Raw genomic sequence first — 17,726 nt, 5'->3', positions numbered from 1 at the left:
AAAAAAAAAAAAAAAAAATGGCCCTGAAGGGAAGTATTTCATTAAAGTACTGGTTCAAACCTCCCTGTCTGTCACAGGGAGGGACCTAAGATGGAGTTTCAGCCACATAAAGACACAAGCATGAGCGATGGAAAAGATCGTGTCCTGGTGGAAACTGTTTCATTGCTACAACAATCCTCTCAAGGGACTTCTGTCCCATCCCATTCTCAGTCCATGTCACAATGGAGAAACAAATTGCTAGTGAAGTTCAGGGAATTTTTTTAAGGCCTCCATGCTAAAGAAGGGCAGAGCAGGGAGCCTATCCCTCCTCCTCCAGCCCCCACACCATGGAGTTCAGCCAGCACAGAGCGTCCCTGCACCTTGTCAAAGTTCCTTTGCTTCTTGTCCAGGGCAGCAGCCAGGGAGTTGGCTCTTTCCACATCCACCATCAGGTCCTCCACCTCCCCTTGCAGCCTCTGCTTGGTCTTTTCCAAGGAAGCACATTTGGCATTTACAGCCTCTACCTGCTCCTCTGAATCCTGAAGGCGCTGCGCAAGCTTTTTTCTTCAAGAAAACGAGAAGAAAACTGATGTCGTTAAGTTTCAATCTTCTCCTCGAGCGAGCGTCACTGCTCACCAAGCTGGAGATACCAACTGCGTGGCTCACACACCTCTGCTCGTAAACCTTAAGAGAATCCCCCCCATCTGCTCAGAGTCTGTGATCAATGGCCTTTCTCCGGTCTAACCAGGATCAAAGCTGGTGTCTGAATGAACTGAATTCATTCGGTTACATTTTACATTTCAGCCAGTGTTACATTTAAAGACTCCTTGATGGGGAAATCTTGAGAAACAAATCAAATTCACTCATTAGATTCATCCCTGAGTCACTCTAGAGCCAGTGTGCTAAGCCATGAGATCCCTTAAGTGTTCTAATTAGAGACACATACTTGGCCTCCTCCAGCTCCTCCGTGCGCTGGATGGCATCCGTTTCATACTTGGTCCTCCACTGGGCCACCTCGCTGTTGGCCTTGGACAGCGCCCTCTGCAGCTCGGCTTTGCCTTCCTGCTCCTCCTCGTACTGTTCCCGCAGCAGGTCACAGTCATGGCGGGAGGACTGCAGGGCGTGGGCCAGCGCGTTCTTGGCCTTAAGAAAAAAATCAAAAGACCCCCCCCCCCAGTGAATGAGGAGTGTGTGCAGCACACAAGCCAGATGCGCCCTGCTCTCAGCACTGACTGAATCATCACTTCTTGTCCAATCTTGATTCTATTTTGCAGACGCCATTTGAAAACGGGAAGAAGAAAGCCTCCTTCGGAGTGGGTACCTTGTTCTCTTCCTCTAGTTGCCTCTTGAGCTCCTCTATCTGCTGGGTAAAGGCCTGCTTGCTCCTGGAGAGCTGAGATACGATGCTTTCCTTTTCTTCCAGTTGACGACTCAGCTCACCTGTGTCAGGAAGGAAGTAGCTCATTCATTCATTCATTCATTCATTCATCCATTCACTCGCTGACCAAGTGTAAGACATTGGACCAAATGGGGGGGTGCAAGTAATAAAGGTAAGAGACCCCCCTCCTCTTGAGAGTAGGGGTATGTCCCTGAAAAGCAAATAGCAGCCTAGTAAAATACTACTGCAAACCCTACGCAGCCAGGAGTGACCTCTGCCGGTGAAAGCTGAGAGAACCATTATGAGTTTGAACATCACCAGGGCACCTCTCCGCTCCCAAAGCACCTCCCCAGTGGCTGATGACTGCAGCTGTGTCATTAAGGAAAACACTTAGGACTTGGCCTCTCTGGAAATTTGAAATTAGACTCTTGGGTGAATATGATCAGCTGGGGTGTGTGCAGAAGTCAGAGGGGGAGGCAGGCAGGAGGTAGAAAGGCTGGGCCCCTCCTGGTCCCATCCAGGTTCTGTCAGATGGAAGCTTGACCCTCCACTCGCTTCCTGTTTTCACTGAGGAGACTCAGTGTTCTCCTCCAGGCGGTTTGGGGCAGCCTGGTCTGTGTGTTACTTCCATTTACTTTCTTTCTGAAAGTGTGTTGTTAGAAAGCCTCCCTCACCAGCTGTGGGTGATGCAGGTCTTTAAAAACAGTGTTGTAGAAGCAGAGGCAGGCAGATCTCTGTTAAGTTCCAGGCCAGCCTGGTCTACACAGGGAGTTTCAGGCCAGCCTGTTTTACAAAAGGAGTTCTAGGCCAACCAGGGTTATAAGGTGGGGCCCTTTAGCCCAGAAACTTAGGATACCCAAGATATAAGATACAATTTGCTAAACACATTAAACTGAAGAGAACGAAGACCAAAGTGTGGACACTGTGCCCCTTCTTAGAATAGGAAACAAAACACCCATGGAAAGAGTTACAGAGACAAAATTTGGAAGTGTGACGAAAGGATGGACCATCTAGTGATTGCCATATCCAGAGATCCATCCCATGATCAGCTTCCAAACGCTGACACCATTACATACACTAGCAAGATTTTACTGAAAGGACCCAGATATAGCAGTCTCTTGTGAGACTATGCCAGGGCCTAGCAAACACAGAAGTGGATGCTCACAATCAGCTATGGAATGGATCACAGGGCCCCCAATGGAGGAGCTAGAGAAAGCACCCAAGGAACTAAAGGGAACTGCACCCCTATAGGTGGAACAACAATATGAACTAACCAGACCATGGAGCTCTTGTCTCTAGCTGCATATGTATCAAAAGATGGCCTAATAGGCCATCACTTGAAAGAGAGGCCCATTGGACTTGCAAACTTTATATGCCCCAATACAGGGGAACGCCAGGGCCAAAAAGGGGGAGTGGGTGGGTAGGGGAGTGTGGGGGGGGTATGGGGGACTTTTGGTATAGCATTGGAAATGTAAATGAGCTAAATACCTAATTAAAAAAATGGAAAAAAAAAAAGTGGGGCCCTGTCTTTAAAACAAAGCAAAGCAAAGCAAAACAAAACATTCTCTCCCCGCAAAGGGTGCTGCCCTTAGGAGGGAAAACCTTCTGGCATTCCAGCTTGGCATCTGGACATAGCATTCAGGCTAGATTGAACTGAACCAAGCTTGGCTCACCCGCCTCTGTCTGCAGCCGGGACTTCTGTGTGGTCAGCTCACTTAGGCTCCTCTGCGTCTCCTCATTCTTGCCCCTGGCCTCACTTAACTGGTCCTCTAGAGTTCGGCAGATCTTCTCCAGATTGGCCTGCGGGTTGGAAAGAGGAGGGAGGTCGGCAGGTGGCCTTAGGTTGACCTACTGCAGCTGCCCCTGCGGGTCTGCCTCTCCGCCCCCTCACCTTGGATTTGGACACGCTCTCTACGCTGCTGGAGAGATCGTCAATCTCCAGCTTGAACTCGCTCTTCTCCTTCTCCAGCTTCTGCTTCACCCGCTGCAGGTTGTCGATCTGCTCCGCCAGCTCGGCCGCGCTGTCCGCGTGCTTCTTCCTCAGCGTGGCCACCGTGGCCTCGTGCTGCAGGGTGGCCTCCTCCAGGTCCCTGCGCAGCTTCAAGAACTCAGCCTCACGCTTCTTGTTCAGTTCGATCTGGGTGGAGGTGACACCGCCCGCCTCCTCCAGCCGCTCGCTCAGCTCCTCCAGCTCGCGTGCATAGTCGCTGCGCTGCTTCTCTGTCTTGGCCCGGGTGGCCCTCTCTGCCTCTATCTCTTCCTCCAGCTCCTCGATGCGAGCCTAAAGAGAGCAGGGGTGCCCAAGAGACTCTCAGGGTCACAATAGCTAACTTGGCATCTGAATAGGTGTCATCGATCCACGAATGCATGAAGAAGACATCTTTTACTTAAATGGTAGCATATGACTCATCTATAAAAAGAATGAAGCCATACCATTTGCAGCAAAATGGAGGGCACCAGACACTGGAAAAACAAGTGGTGCGTGTTTTTCATGTGAAGAATTTGTTTAAGTCAATCTGAATATGAAATGGTGATTGCTAAAGATGAGGAAGGTGGGGAACGTAGCTAAGAAGGGGCTGGGTGAAGGAGCACTATAAACACGTGATGAACTAGCACATGGAAACTTATTAATATACAAAATTAGATGGTGACGACAATGATGGAGAAGAGGTTATGTTCCCACCAGATGAATCTGCTCATGGATGTTCCCCCAGAGAAACATAAATGCTGCTGATTTTCTTCCAAATGAATCTTGCACCATTATGGTCACTAACTACCCAGGGAATTTCCCCATCCACCTCCATGCATTCTGTTGCCAGTTTGGGGGACACAGTCATCACCGTCACCACTGCAAAGTCAGCCTGACAGAGAGAGGTGCCATGAGGCAGCCTCACAGTCCTACCCTACCTACTCTGACTTCAGCAGACACCGCTCAGGTTTCTGAGTGAGCCACGCGGGCAAGTGAGAGCTGACCACCTCCTCCTACCTGTAACTCCTTGATTTTCTTCTGAAGCTGGAGGCTCAAGGTCTGCTCATCTTCCACTTTGCTTTGCAGCTGACTATATTCAAAGTCCTTCCTGCAGCAGGACACAGAGAACGCGTGAAGACGGGATCCCCAGCCGCCCACAGAACAGAAGCTGTGTTTGGGGGAACGTACTTCTTGAGCCTCTCGTCTAGCTGTTGCTTGTCGTTCTCCAGATCTAATATGGACTCTTGGGCAAGCTTCAGGTCTCCCTCCAGCTTCCTTTTGTTCCTTTCTAGGTCCACACGCAGCTTCTTTTCTTGTTCGAGGGAGCTCTCCAGCTGCAAGGGGCATCATTTCCACTTTAGGATCAAATGATTTCTGATTGGATAACCCCAGCCCCGCCCCTGTCCATGGTTCTTCCGCCCCGAAGCCTCAAGACTCCTGAGACTGATGCCCAGTGCTCACATCATCCACTTGCTGCTCCAGCTTGCTCTTGAGCTTGCTCAGAGAATTGACCTTGTCTTCTTCAGCCTGGAGGTCGTCCAGGGTCTGCTGGTGGGCCTCTTGGAGGGCCTTCTTCTCCCGTGTTAGCTTTGCAATAGTTTCATCCAGGCCTGCCAGTTCTTCGGTAAGGTTTTTGACCTAAAAGAAGCCGCAGTGGTTAGAAGAAGAAGAAGAAGAAGCAGAGCTTGGTTAGCACTGAGTACGTCGAGCTGGAGAGAAACAGTAAGAAGAGCGAGTACCTTGTTCTCCGTGGCGTGCTTCTCCTTCTCAACCTTGGCCAGTGTCAGCTCAAGGTCGTCGATGTCCTTCTTCAGCTCTGAGCACTCGTCCTCCAGCTTCCTCTTCTTGGCCGTGAGCTCCGCGTTGATCTCCTCCTCGTCCTCGGCTCGCTCGGTCACCTCTTTGATTTTGGCCTCCAGCTGGAACTTGGCTTTGATCAGCTGGTCGCATCGTTCCTCAGCATCCAACAAATTCTCACTCTCCTTTAAAAAGAAATCGCAAGTCCCTTTAAGGAGCGAAGGTTTGAGATACTGCCATCTTTCTTTGTGAAATCTTCCATGAAGCACTCCAAGAAAAACCCAACACCCACCCATGCCCCACCCTCAGTTAACCCAGATTTCCTAACATCGTAATCATATCTAGGATCTGAAAAAGCAAGATTCCTAAAGACATACAGCCTGTACTTGAAGTTGCAGGTCATTCTTCTCCTGTACCAGAGTGACCAGCTTCTCCTCCAGCTCCTTCCTCTTTGCCTCCGACTTGGCCAGCTCATCCTTGGTTTTCTGGAACTCCTCCTTCATGGTGGCCATCTCCTTCTCGGTCTCTGCGCTCTTCAGCAGGGGCTTGATCTTGAAGAAGAGTTTCATCCAGGGCCAGTGCTTGACGTTCATGAAAGCACGGATGTTGTACTGGATGCAGAAGATGGACTCCCTGCAAACAAACAAGATGGCTCAGCAGGGATGTCAGGCTCATGCCTGACAGCCTGAGTTTGATTCCTAGGCCCCACCTAGTGGAGGCAAGAACTGACTCCTGCAAGTTGTCCTCTGACCTTTACAAGTGAGCCTTGGCATACGTGCTCACAGACAGAAACACAAAGCATAGATAGATAGATAGATAGATAGATAGATAGATAGATAGATAGATAAGATTAATATATAAGTAAGATTAATAGATAGGTAGATAAATAAGATTAATAGGTAGATAGATAAGATTAGTGGGTAGATAGATAAGGTTAATAGGTAGATAGATAAGACTAATAAATAGATAAGATTAGTAGATAAATAGATAGATAAGATTAATAGATAGATAGATAGATAGATAGATAGATAGATAGATAAGGACTAACTTTTAAAAAATGCAGCCTGGTGCATGCCTTTAATCCTAGTAGTGCTCAGGAGGCAGAGGCAGGCAGATTTCTGAGTTTGAGGTCAACTTGGTCTACAGAGTGAATTCTAGGACAGCATAGGGCTACACAGAGAAACCCTGTCTCAACAAATGAACAAACATTACTTGCTCATTCCTATTAGGGATTCTCTCCTACCCTTCCACCTTCTCCCAAAGAGCTCATGCTTAAACCAAGACCCCACTCAACCTCCTCTGCATCATCTTCTGGAATTCCACACGCATGAGAAACCCTCTGCACACGGCTTGTGTCCGAGTGATCAGTTTGGCCAAACGCTCATCCCGCATCTCTTCCAGGGTTCCTAGCAAGCCAGCCTTAAAGAACACCTTCAGAGGGATGGATAAGAAGAATGAGCCACCTGGCCCATTGTGTTAAGAGGATGCAAAGGCCAACAGCATGAGACAGAACTGATGCATCACCTTGGTGTGTCCAAATTTGTACTGTGTGTGGTCGATGTCAATGGAAGCCAAGAGCTTCTCGCAAGCTTTCTTGCTGTCAATGAACTGGCCCTCTGGGATGGCACTGGCGTTCAGTACTCGGTATCTGCCATTGTGGACACAGAAATGGTCAGGCTCTTGGCAATGATCAGTGATTGCAGGCTTCTCTTCCTACAGACCAGAAAGCCTAGTTTCCAGGAAGTAGAGAAACTTGCCCATAGTCACTTTGCTGAAATCTAGGCCGTAGGACTGGTGTGCCAGAGCTTTTTTTCCCTCCCCTATTATATATCAGATAAGTTCCAAAGAAACATAGATGACACAAGAACGTGAATCTTGACCAAACCGTAGGTTATTTCACATGGAAGGCCAACCACAACTGCTCTTTTGAAATGGGTCTATCCATGTGACATTTCTCCACTCACATCCCAGCCCTTATCCATGTCAAAGGAAAAACAGCCTTTTGACGATGTACCTCTGTTTAAAGTCTCCATACAGGATCCTGTTGGGGAACCCCTTCCTGCAGATTCGGATGCCTTCCAGCACCCCGTTACACCTGAGTTGGTGCAGGACAAGGCTGTGTTCCATGGCCCCTAAGAACACAGGCAAGACACCTGAGCTTCACCCAGAAGCCCTTAAAGACTGAGCAGCAATTTGAGGACTGGCAGATGTCTCACCTGGGGTCTTGGTTTCGTTGGGTATTATACAGCGCACAAAGTGTGGGTGAGTGGTTCTTAAATTGGACATCAGCTTGTTCAAGTTTTCCTAAAAGGAAAGAGAAAAAAAATTTTCTTTTGGCAGCCTACTGTAAACTTCCACAGAAACAAATAAATGCATGGTGGTGAAAACTAAACTATATGGCTTCAACTTAAGAGTTGTGAAATTAATTCTATGCTTGAATAGCCCAAACTCAGAGATGCAGACAACTCGCATAATTTGGACATCCCTGTCTTGAAAATCTAAAATCTAAAATGCTCTAAAATCTAAAATTTTTCTTCTATAAATCTGAAATTGTTTTTGAGTACCAACATGACACACAAATAGAACATCCCACCTTATGTAGACAAAACAGCAGTACAGCTTCAAATAGCATGTAAAATTATCTACCTCCTTCCTGTACAAGGCATATATAAAACACAGATGAATTTTGTATTTAGATTTGGGTCCCATACTTGAGAAATCTCATTATATATGGACTAATCAAAAAGGAAAAAAAAAAACTGAGGTCTGATTTTTGGTCCCCAGCACAGGGAAATGTGACCTGGCTCAATCATCTTTCTCCCAGGTTGCAAGATGGCCATCAACTACAAAATTGTTTCCAAAATTAACATAGAAAATGTGTCTGTCCCTGCCAGGGGCCTGGGTGCTACTGCAGGCATACTGAAGGCAGCTAAATGATTGGAACTGAAAGCTCACTGCCCCCAGCCAGCCAGACCTGCTAGTTACAGTACACAGTGGAACAAACCCTGGCCCCACATTTGTTAAACCTCATCTGTATATTGTCAGACTGTCAATTGATCTCATGCGGAGAGAGCCTTCGAGCCAAGTGACTAACTCTTGAATAAAGCAAGCCTAGGATCTCAACATTGCTCATTTTGCTGTGACTTGGGTGAACTGGTAATGGATTAACTTAAATGTGTCCTACCCTGAACAGTGCAGAGACAGTTTGGAAGGAAGAGCCTTTCTTCTTAGCGACTTTCTTCTTCCCACCATCCGCTGCAAAACACAAAGGAGCCCGGGCACTGTGAGTGGATGTATCGAGACTTTTGCATGCTGTGGGAAAGGGAGATTATGTAAAGGCAAAGCCCCTGCGTCTGAAGTCTGTTAGTTACCATCTGTTGTTGCGAAGGTGGCATAGAGATGTGCCAGGAGTCTGTTGGAGGACTTCTGGTACAGCCCCACCACGGTCTCATTCAGGGGGTCCTTGTTCTTCTCCAGCCAGCCTGAGACACTGTAGTCCACGGTGCCCGCATAGTGCACCAGGGAGAAGTGGGCTTCAGCCTTGCCTTTGACCACCTTAGGCTTCTGGAAGTTGTTGGACTTTCCCAGGTGCTGGTCGTACAGCTTGTTCTTGAAGGAGGTGTCTGTCGCCTTCGGGAACATGCACTCCTCTTCCAGGATGGAGAAGATGCCCATCGGCTGGATTGAAGGTGAGGCAAAGTGGCTGAGTAAATAAGAGCGGGAAGTCCATGGGAAGGGGCACAGACAGACAGAGCAGGATGGATACCTTCTCGATGAGCTCGATGCAGGCCGCCAGGTCCATCCCGAAGTCGATGAAGGTCCACTCGATGCCCTCCTTCTTGTACTCCTCCTGCTCCAGCACGAACATGTGGTGGTTGAAAAACTGTTGCAGTTTCTCGTTGGTGAAGTTGATGCACAGCTGCTCCAGGCTGTTATACTGATGCCAAAAACATAACGTTCATGTCAAAAACTTAGACCTCTTTCAAAATGGAAATGCCATCAGCGTTCCTCCTCATGGGTCGGGTCCCATGGAAATGCCATCAGCGTTCCTCCTCATGGGTCGGGTCCCACCTGCTCTGCTAAGTTTTCAGAGGCGATCATGAGTCTTCCGCCTGCACGGTTCTCCCACCCCTCAGCCCCTCTTGTGCACTTATTTTGTGTTTATGCTTCTGCATGCCCAACAGGCTTCTGTTTCTTCTCAACTAAACTACGAGCTGCCCATCTCCACACCTGGCAAACCCTGAATACACACTTGTGCCTAACTCAGAACCAGTCAGATAATTATATCAACCAGTATATGATTGACAGTATCTACTTCTCTGGCCTTCTATTCGATTTTTCTTAATTTTACCTATTTGGTGGGACCTTTTGAAAGTCCACTTGAAGGAAGTCTACAGCCCTGTGTGTATCGGCATGTATGTGTATATTCACATGTGCACAATTGTGTGTGTGTGTGTGTGTGTGTGTGTGTGTGTGTGTGTGTGTATGCCTGCATAGGTCAGATGACAACTTTGGGTGTCATTTCCCATCCACCACCCATCTCTTTTTTTCTTTTGGACAGGCTCTCTTGGCCTGGAAATTTCTGGGTAGGGTAGGCTGACTGGCCAATAAGCCCCAAGGATCTGATTGTCTCTGCATCTCCACTTCTGAGGGCACATCACCATGCCCAGCTGTTTTGTTTTCTAATGTGAGTATTCTAGATGTCATACTGAGTTCTCCCTACTTTCAAGGTAGGCAGTTTACTGAATTAACCACCTCCCTGGCCTCTACAACTGTCTTAAAATAACACAAACTGTCCTGATAGGCTATCTCTCTCCTATCCAACTCACTCTTTCTCTCCTTCCTACAAGAAAACCATCCTGGTGCCCTCTTTTGGGGGTTATGAAAACTCCCATATGAAGATATAAGAAAACATAAATATACATACCTCAAAAATTTCAAAACCCGCAATGTCCAAAACGCCAATGAAGTGCTGTCTTGGTAGCTTTGTATCCAGCTGCTGGTTAATACGAGTCACCATCCACAAGAACAGCTTCTCGTACACGGACTTGGAGAGAGCGTTCACAGCATGGTGAACCTGTCGGAGGAGAGGCCAGCAAGCTCGTAAGAGGGCAGCGGCCATCAGGCTCCCACGCCCCTCCTGCACTTGAGGCAGTCCTTACCTGGTCCACAGTCTGCCCTTTTGTAACGTATTCATTCCCGACTTTCACTCTGGGAAAGCACAAGGCCTTGAGGAGGTCTGAGGAATTCAGGCCCATCAAGTAGGCTGTTTTGTCAGCCACTGGTCAGAAAGGAAAGATGACATTCAGCGAGGCAGGAGGAAAGCCATTTTCATATTCCTCATCCCTTAAAAGTCTCTGGGGGGGCCGTGACACTACACCATCCAGAGAGTGTCTGTGGCAGACTTCATGGAGCAGCAGAATTGGGCTTCAGAAAGCCCTGGCCATTTCACATTGCATCTGGAGTAAGACCTTTCTAGGACTTCAGCAAAAGGGTGGAGGGAGCAGAGAGATGGCTCAGCCGGTAGAGGCGTGGGGCACCACACCTGACAACTGAGTTTGATCCCAGGGACTCGTATTATAGAAGGAGAGAACTGACTCTTAAAAGCTGTACTCTGACTTCAACACATGAGGTATAGAATCCTTACACACACACACACACACACACACACACCTAATAAGTGTTTTTTAACTAGATTGTGATTGTCCCTTATAATCATTGCAGGCCCAGAAAAGGTTCATCCACCTCTCAGATTAATCATTTTCAAAAGAGGCTCTGGATGGCCCCAGGGGAGTGACCTCCCTGCTCCCACTCTGTAGGCTGCTGTGGTGACACTGTACCTTCAGTGCCATCTGGCTCAGCCTGCTCCTCCCGCTGCTTCTGCTTGAACTTCATGTTCCCATAATGCATCACAGCCCCTGTCAGTTTATAAAGTCCAGATTTCTCCTCCGGGGTGAAGCCCAGGATGTCGATGGCACTCTGCAATGGAAAGAACAGCTTGTCTGCCCATGGCCCTCCCTCTGTGGAGGCTCTCCCGCCCTCCTGTGGTCCTTCTTACATCCGTAGCTAACAGCTCCTCAGCGTCGTCGATGCTGGCCACCAGGATTTCGCCCTGGCTGATGAACGGGTAGTCGTAAGGGTTGGTCGTAATCAACAGCAACTCTGAAATGAGGAAATCACACACATGGAATGAAGACTCCACCAGGTGGAATTGTGCTCCTGAGCCCTGGCCTGGGACTTCAACCACAGGGGTCCAAATTAAATGCAGAAGTAGAACTCGCTAGAGCAGTGGTTCTCAACCTGTGGGTCGACACCCCTTTTGGGGTTAAATGACTTTCACATAAGGGTCACCTAAGACCATAGAAAACACAGATATTTTCTTAAGTGTAGCAAAATTATAGTTATGAAGTAGTAACAAAAACAATTTTATGGTTGGGGTCACCCCCAACATGAGGAACTGTATTAAAGGGTCCCAGCATTAGCAAGGTTGAGAACCACTGGGCTAGGGGAAACTGCAGTCTCCCATGCTATGCAAGTTGAGAATCCTAGGGAAAAAATATTTGTGTTTTTTCTTTGCAAATGAATGTTGCATGCCAGTATATGTTGGGGACAGTGAATAAGAAAAACTGGATGACTGCTGTGTGCCAGGATAGGAGGAGCCCTTGCTGGGGAAAGTGTAGGCTGTTTGGGATAGCTTTCCTAAAGTTGGCTGGAAACCAGCAGCCTGTTTGCAGGATGGAGCTCAGAAGGCTAAGCTCTGATAGACAGAAAGGATGGGAGGTAGTGAGCACACAGGCCTCTTTCATCTGAAAAAAATATAGAGCCTGGGTGGGCTATCAGCTTGCACTGGCTTTCCATAAGCTGACATTGGTTCCTATGTTGAAACACAAGGGGGCGCTCAAGGACCATCAAGTGCTTAACTACTCAAAGATTGCCATGGAACCAATAATGATTTTGCCCCATTACAGCACATCTGATCAGATTTCTCAAATTGGTACAGTAAGCCTGGGGAGGTGGCTCAGGTAAAGTGCTTGCCATGGAAGCATAAGGACTGGAGTTCGAATCCCCAAAACTCATATGAAAGTCAGGTGGATATGGGGCTCTGCTTGTAATCCCTAGCAGAGACATGGGTCCTACCAACATTCTGGCAAACTACAGTAGCTCCAGGCTGGGTGAGAGCCCTTGCCTTAATGCACAAGGTTGAGAGAAAAGACACCCCGTGGCATTCTCAGGCCTCGGCATGCACATATGTGTGTGTGTGTGCAGACAACACACGCAACTCCATACACAGTCACAAAAATACTACATAATTTTAAAAATTGATAGTTGTTGCCCAAAAGAGCCATATCCCGTGGCTGATATAAATCTGCATTGGCTGCAGAGTCGCCTACAGATACAACTAACTCTCCTAGGTCTGCCCAAAGGGTGACTTTATCCCCTCCACACCGACTCTGTCCCTAACAGCTCACCGATCAGCTCAGGCTTCTTGTTGGAGAGAATCTGGTAGAAGATGTGGTAGCTTCTCTCAGCCTTCAGCTGGAAGGTGACTCTGGACTTTTCCAGCAGATCTGGAACAGAAGCACAGGGCCTGTCAGGGTTCACAATGCTCAGAGGCTCCACCCATCCCAGTGGGCATACTTACAAGTTTCAATATCTGCAGAAGCCAGCTTCCCAGTGGTGCCAAAATGGATGCGGATGAACTTGCCCTGCATAGAGGGAGAAGGAGACCAGCCTGAGGAACTTCCTCTGGATTCCTGAGCACTGCCCCTAGAAGCCCTTTCCTCAGTAGTCGTCCCTCCTGTCCCTTCTTCTTCCATTTGGTGTGTCTCCCTCTTCCTGGACTTCCCAGATCTCATTAATGAAATTACCCGAGTGCTAAACCGTGTCATTTCCCTGATTACAGAATCCTTCCTGCTGTGCTTAAGACCAAACCCAAAGTCTTCCTCAGGGCTAATGTGCTTGTTAGTGAAGGGTCTCTTCTCCATCTTCTGCCTCCCCACCTGCCACATGGAACCTCTGCAGGAGTGCTCCACACAGCGTCCAACCCTGGGGAGCACCCTTCCCCTCAACCCTTCCTTACCCTGCAGCTTTGGCTCCGGTACCCAACCCCCAGAAAGAAAGCCCTTACCGGCCAGCCCTATCTGTTGGGGACCTGGTCCCCAGTTTCTCAGTTACAGCCTTGGGGTTTTGAGCCTCACATTCACGTGGCCTGTGCGTTTGCTTTTTTCGCTGTCTCTTCCCACCGGGCGCTGTTCCCCAAGCCCTGGCACTAGGACTGTCCCGCAGGCTGAAAAGAAGAGCCTATCACACTCAAGGGCAGACTCACAAAGCGAGACGAGTTGTCGTTCCTCACGGTCTTGGCGTTCCCAAAGGCCTCCAGCAGGGGGTTGGCGCTGATGATTTGGTCCTCCAGCGTCCCCTAAGCAAGAAATCCAGGAGGTAGGGGAAATGCATTTGTAAGCCACGTAATCCTCATCTAAAGGATCGTCACTGGCTCTGCTTTTCCTGCCTGCCTCGCTTCCTGGCTGATCCGGTGACTTGACGACTCAACGACCAATCGACTCACGGTCAACCCCACACTATCCTTCACGCTCTCCCACCCTAGCCCACGCTCTTTCCTTGCTCCCGTCCCCACCTTCATTTTGGAGTCCTTCTTCTTGGCAAGGTCCCCAGTGGCTGCAATTGTTGCGAAGTACTGGATGACCCGCTTGGTGTTCACCGTCTTCCCGGCCCCGGATTCTCCGCTATAGAAGGATGGAAAGACAGAGAAATTAGCCCTGTTCATAAGCCAGCACCCTAAGATGTCATCCAGTGGTCTTCAACACATCTGGCACACACATCAAGGGAATATGAGCCGCCACACAGAGAGGTAGAGGACCTGGGCTGCATGCAGTCTTAGTTGATACAAGCATGGATACTAGTAGTTCTCTGAGGCTTTTTTTTAACCCACCCCCAACCTGTCTTTTCACCAGGGGCTTTGCTCCAAGCACTGTCTAATGATCAGAGCCGAGGGATACATCCACGGCCCCAGCTGAGAAGTCTCTCTAAGCAGAGATACTCACGTGATCAGGATAGACTGGTTCTCACGATCTGTGAGAGGGGAAGAAAGCAGAGCTGATGGCTGTGCCCAAAGAGTTTCCTACCTGCCATGCAAACTGGGGTTTCAGCTCCTTCTCCCTTGATTTATTTACGTGTCTGTTTGTCTGCTTAGTCATAGATGGGGGTTTAAAGAGCATCTGTCCTGAGAACGAGACTCAGAGAAGCCAAGCCCTTGCTGAAAAATGAGGCCTCTTCTCATCCTCTGACCTCCGAGATGGTCAGGCTTTGCTTCTGATCCATAAGAATACGTTTTCCTATGGGCTAACCCATGCGTGTGCTAAATGCAAGCTCCTCGCCCCGAGGACCTAAAGCCTCATTTCCGTCTTGCCCCTCCTTCTCTAAGGGCCTCACACCAGCATGCCTCTGAGTCTGTCTAGCACCCACTCTCTGCACCCATACTTCCTTCTCGAAAACACACCAGTCAGCATGAACTGGTAGGCATTGTCGGAGATGGAGAAGATGTGGGGCGGGGCCTCCTGGCGTTTTTTGCCTCGGTAGCCGTCCACCACCTCAGGGTTGTACACTGGCAGCCATTTGTAGGGGTTGACGGTGACACAGAAGAGGCCTGAATAGGTCTGTGGGAGGGGGGAAAATATATATATATCATAAATATATATATATATATATATATATATTTATGATATGTGTGTGTTGCCTTTACTAATATCCCAGGCTTCTTTTGTTAACTCATAAAGAAATCATGATTTCTATTGATGAATGAAGTAACTGAAATTCAAGGAGGAAAGCAACCAGTCCTCCCACAACTAATACCAGCTCAGCTTTCTTACTCTTTGGAGCTCCTCCTCCCAACCTTAGCTCCTCCTCCACTTCCCCCCTTCCTACCTCCCTTCCTCCAGCCCCTCCCCTCCCCAGCCCATTCATCTCTGGCTTTTCTGGTCATTCACTTCTCTACTTCACCTCCTCTCTTTCAGCCAGACAAACAGGAATCTTTGAAGGCACCCTCCCCACTTCCCTGCCCCCCAGCTGATGTCCCAGCATAGCCTGTTGGGTAGTAGCCACTCACGTAGATCATCCAGGACGTGTATCGGTCCTTGAGGTTGTACAGCACAGCGGGCTCGTTCAGGTGGGTCAGCATGGCCATGTCCTCGATCTTGTCAAACTTGGGTGGGTTCATGGCATACACGTCCTCTGGTTTAACCACCAGGGTCTGAAAGGGAAGAGCCTGAAGGCTTATCTAATGTTCCCCAGCCATCGGACTGCTGAGGGTGCCTGGCACCCTAGGAGAGACTGCAGTCCAGGTGAGCAGAGGAAATGCCTGGTGACAGTGAGGGAAAGCCAGGTTACGATGGCAGGTGGCAGTGGGAAAGCGAGTGATCTGCTCCCACATAGGTCTATGGGAGAGAAAAAATACATACATACATACATACATACATACATACATACATACATACATGTATATACAGATATACATGTATTATATATGTAATATATATGGGTATGTTTTGTCTTTACAATTATCCCAGACTTCTTTTAATAACTCATAAAGAAGTGATTTCTATTGATGAATGAAATCTACTCAGGACTATTGATTCTGTCTCTCTGTCTCTCTTTGTGTCTCTCTGTCACTCTGTGTGTGTCTTTCTGTCTCTCATTATGTCTCTCTGTCTCTCTGTCCCTCTCTCTCTGTCTCTCTGTCTTTCTCTTGGGCCTGGGGTTGTGGGATGGTGACCAATGTGATGAAGGAAGATTTCTGAGGACTAACTGGGGCGGGGGGTGGGGTGCTGTGACACAGAATTGGAGCCAAAGGAAGTTGTTTGGCTATAGCGTTGGTTGTCCCTGTAGCTCTCCTACCTACTCAGAGAAAAGAGCATGTCTGCAGCAGGGCTGACTGGAAACAACAGAGAATGAGAGAGGCACTGTAGCCCTGGGCTAGTGCCCACAGAGCCTGCTAACTTCACTGCCCTATAGAAGCAGCTGTCCAGCCCTGAGAACCACGCCCCCGTCTCTGTAAAGCCCCCCCCCTTCCCCCCATCTAGCCCTGAGAACCACGCCCCCATCTAGGTAAAGCAGACATCCAGCCCTGAGAGCCACGCCCCTCTATGTAGAAACAGCTGTCCAGCGCTGAGATTCACGCCCCATCCTACTTCCTTTACCACCTTCCCTGCTTTTGGGGAAAGGCCACTGGCCCATCCTTCCCTTTTGCAGTGTCCCTGGAGCTCTGTTTTGAGAGGAAGACTTCCACCTGGGTCTGTCCTCTGTGGAGAGCCTGAGGCCCTGCGGGTGGGGCTGCCAGCCCCTGCCCTCCTTTCTCTTTTAGGAGTGACTCTGGAAATAGCCGGTCCTGAGCACTGTGGGCCACGGAGCTATCTTCCTTCCCTCCCTTAACCCACTTGGGCCGTGGGCTCTCTTGCCGCTTCTCAGGCATGTTCTCCCTAGAGCCCATGAAAATCCTACGATGAGTCTAACTCCTGCCTTCTGTCCTGCTCTGGAAGCCCATTCTTAGATTTTAATCTGAGATATGAGGAGACGCCTTCCCTTATGAGAGCTTCCATGTGGGCGCTGCCCATTTCCTCCCTGTCCCACCGAATGACGCCATTTTGTCTCTTGCGTTTTCTCTGCTCCTGTCTCTTCTTCTGCCTCCATCACACACACCCTTACACACGTGGTGGTTGAATGTGGTGATTGAATGCAGGACTTTGCATATGCCAGCCCAGTGTTCTATCACTGAGCCATACCCACAGGTCTTTTGTTTTCTTCCTTGTAACATTTCCAGATTTGGGATTTTCTAAAACCCCAAATTCGTCCCTTCCTCCCACAGAAGATAGCGAACTAAGTTGCCCATCCCACGCCAGATACAGAGAGCCTGGTTCTTTGACCTTGTTGCCTTTTAGGATCCCTTATACATCACCCTTTCTTCCTTGCTTAGATGACCACTGACAGAGTTAGGTAAACCTACAAAGGGTGGGCGTTCTAAAAGCACCCGACCCTTGAGACAGTGAGACTGGTTCTCTGGCCCAGAACAATACAGTGATAAAAGACACCCAAAATTAAATGCTTTAGCCGGCCACTAGGGGGCCCACCTCTCATCCTTCCACAGAGGCTAGGGCATTTTGCTTTCTCCTAGCGTCTGGGATGCCTGCGTTGTTTCAGATGCTGAATTCCAGACCCAGGCTCTGGCTCCTGAAATGGGTGGAGGAGAGGTATATGCTTATGCAGAGCCCTGTGAGTGAGGAGCTTGGGTCAGTGCTGAGAAAGAGAAAGAGCAAGTGCCTTACCCTGCTGTCTTCTGTCTCCACAGTGACTTTCCCATCCTGGCTACTCTTAATTTTCCCCTTGACATATTCTTCCTTTGAGTCAACCACAAAGCAGTAGGTTTTGGCATCAAAGGGCTGGTTCTGAGCTTCGATCCTCTCCTTTTCCGACTTGCGGAGGAAAGGTGCAGCTATGCCAAACACTTCCATCTCGGTGTCGCTACTCATGGTGTCAGCTGCAAAACAAACCACGGGTCAGCCCAGCTGCTCCCTGGGCTGGCAGCTGGCAGCC

At 49.0% G+C, this 17,726-nt stretch overlaps 1 protein-coding gene across 1 annotated transcript in view; it reads right to left on the bottom strand.

Moving 5' to 3' along the window:
• Window positions 1–17,662, bottom strand: part of LOC110304238 (myosin-3) — a 22,556-nt gene extending 4,894 nt beyond the window's left edge. Inside the window, exons 1-29 of the mRNA XM_021175477.1 lie at window positions 17,459–17,662; window positions 15,247–15,390; window positions 14,641–14,797; window positions 14,186–14,213; window positions 13,759–13,867; window positions 13,450–13,542; window positions 12,766–12,829; window positions 12,593–12,691; window positions 11,182–11,285; window positions 10,964–11,102; window positions 10,286–10,404; window positions 10,051–10,200; window positions 8,890–9,060; window positions 8,495–8,801; window positions 8,308–8,378; window positions 7,340–7,427; window positions 7,138–7,255; window positions 6,648–6,771; window positions 6,418–6,554; window positions 5,501–5,756; window positions 5,066–5,308; window positions 4,788–4,964; window positions 4,515–4,660; window positions 4,344–4,434; window positions 3,249–3,638; window positions 3,031–3,157; window positions 1,301–1,419; window positions 926–1,122; window positions 360–543 (exon numbers count right to left, since the gene is read on the bottom strand). Of these exons, the coding sequence (XP_021031136.1) occupies window positions 360–543; window positions 926–1,122; window positions 1,301–1,419; window positions 3,031–3,157; window positions 3,249–3,638; window positions 4,344–4,434; window positions 4,515–4,660; window positions 4,788–4,964; window positions 5,066–5,308; window positions 5,501–5,756; window positions 6,418–6,554; window positions 6,648–6,771; window positions 7,138–7,255; window positions 7,340–7,427; window positions 8,308–8,378; window positions 8,495–8,801; window positions 8,890–9,060; window positions 10,051–10,200; window positions 10,286–10,404; window positions 10,964–11,102; window positions 11,182–11,285; window positions 12,593–12,691; window positions 12,766–12,829; window positions 13,450–13,542; window positions 13,759–13,867; window positions 14,186–14,213; window positions 14,641–14,797; window positions 15,247–15,390; window positions 17,459–17,662 (4,356 nt within the window). The remainder of the gene's footprint in view (window positions 1–359; window positions 544–925; window positions 1,123–1,300; window positions 1,420–3,030; window positions 3,158–3,248; window positions 3,639–4,343; window positions 4,435–4,514; window positions 4,661–4,787; window positions 4,965–5,065; window positions 5,309–5,500; window positions 5,757–6,417; window positions 6,555–6,647; window positions 6,772–7,137; window positions 7,256–7,339; window positions 7,428–8,307; window positions 8,379–8,494; window positions 8,802–8,889; window positions 9,061–10,050; window positions 10,201–10,285; window positions 10,405–10,963; window positions 11,103–11,181; window positions 11,286–12,592; window positions 12,692–12,765; window positions 12,830–13,449; window positions 13,543–13,758; window positions 13,868–14,185; window positions 14,214–14,640; window positions 14,798–15,246; window positions 15,391–17,458) is intronic.
• Window positions 17,663–17,726: the final 64 nt, after the last annotated feature.

Source organism: Mus caroli, chromosome 11, assembly GCF_900094665.2.
Source record: "Mus caroli chromosome 11, CAROLI_EIJ_v1.1, whole genome shotgun sequence".
Lineage (NCBI taxonomy): Eukaryota > Metazoa > Chordata > Mammalia > Rodentia > Muridae > Mus > Mus caroli.
Note: the sequence above shows the minus strand (reverse complement) of the source record. Positions and strands in the feature narration are given on the sequence as shown.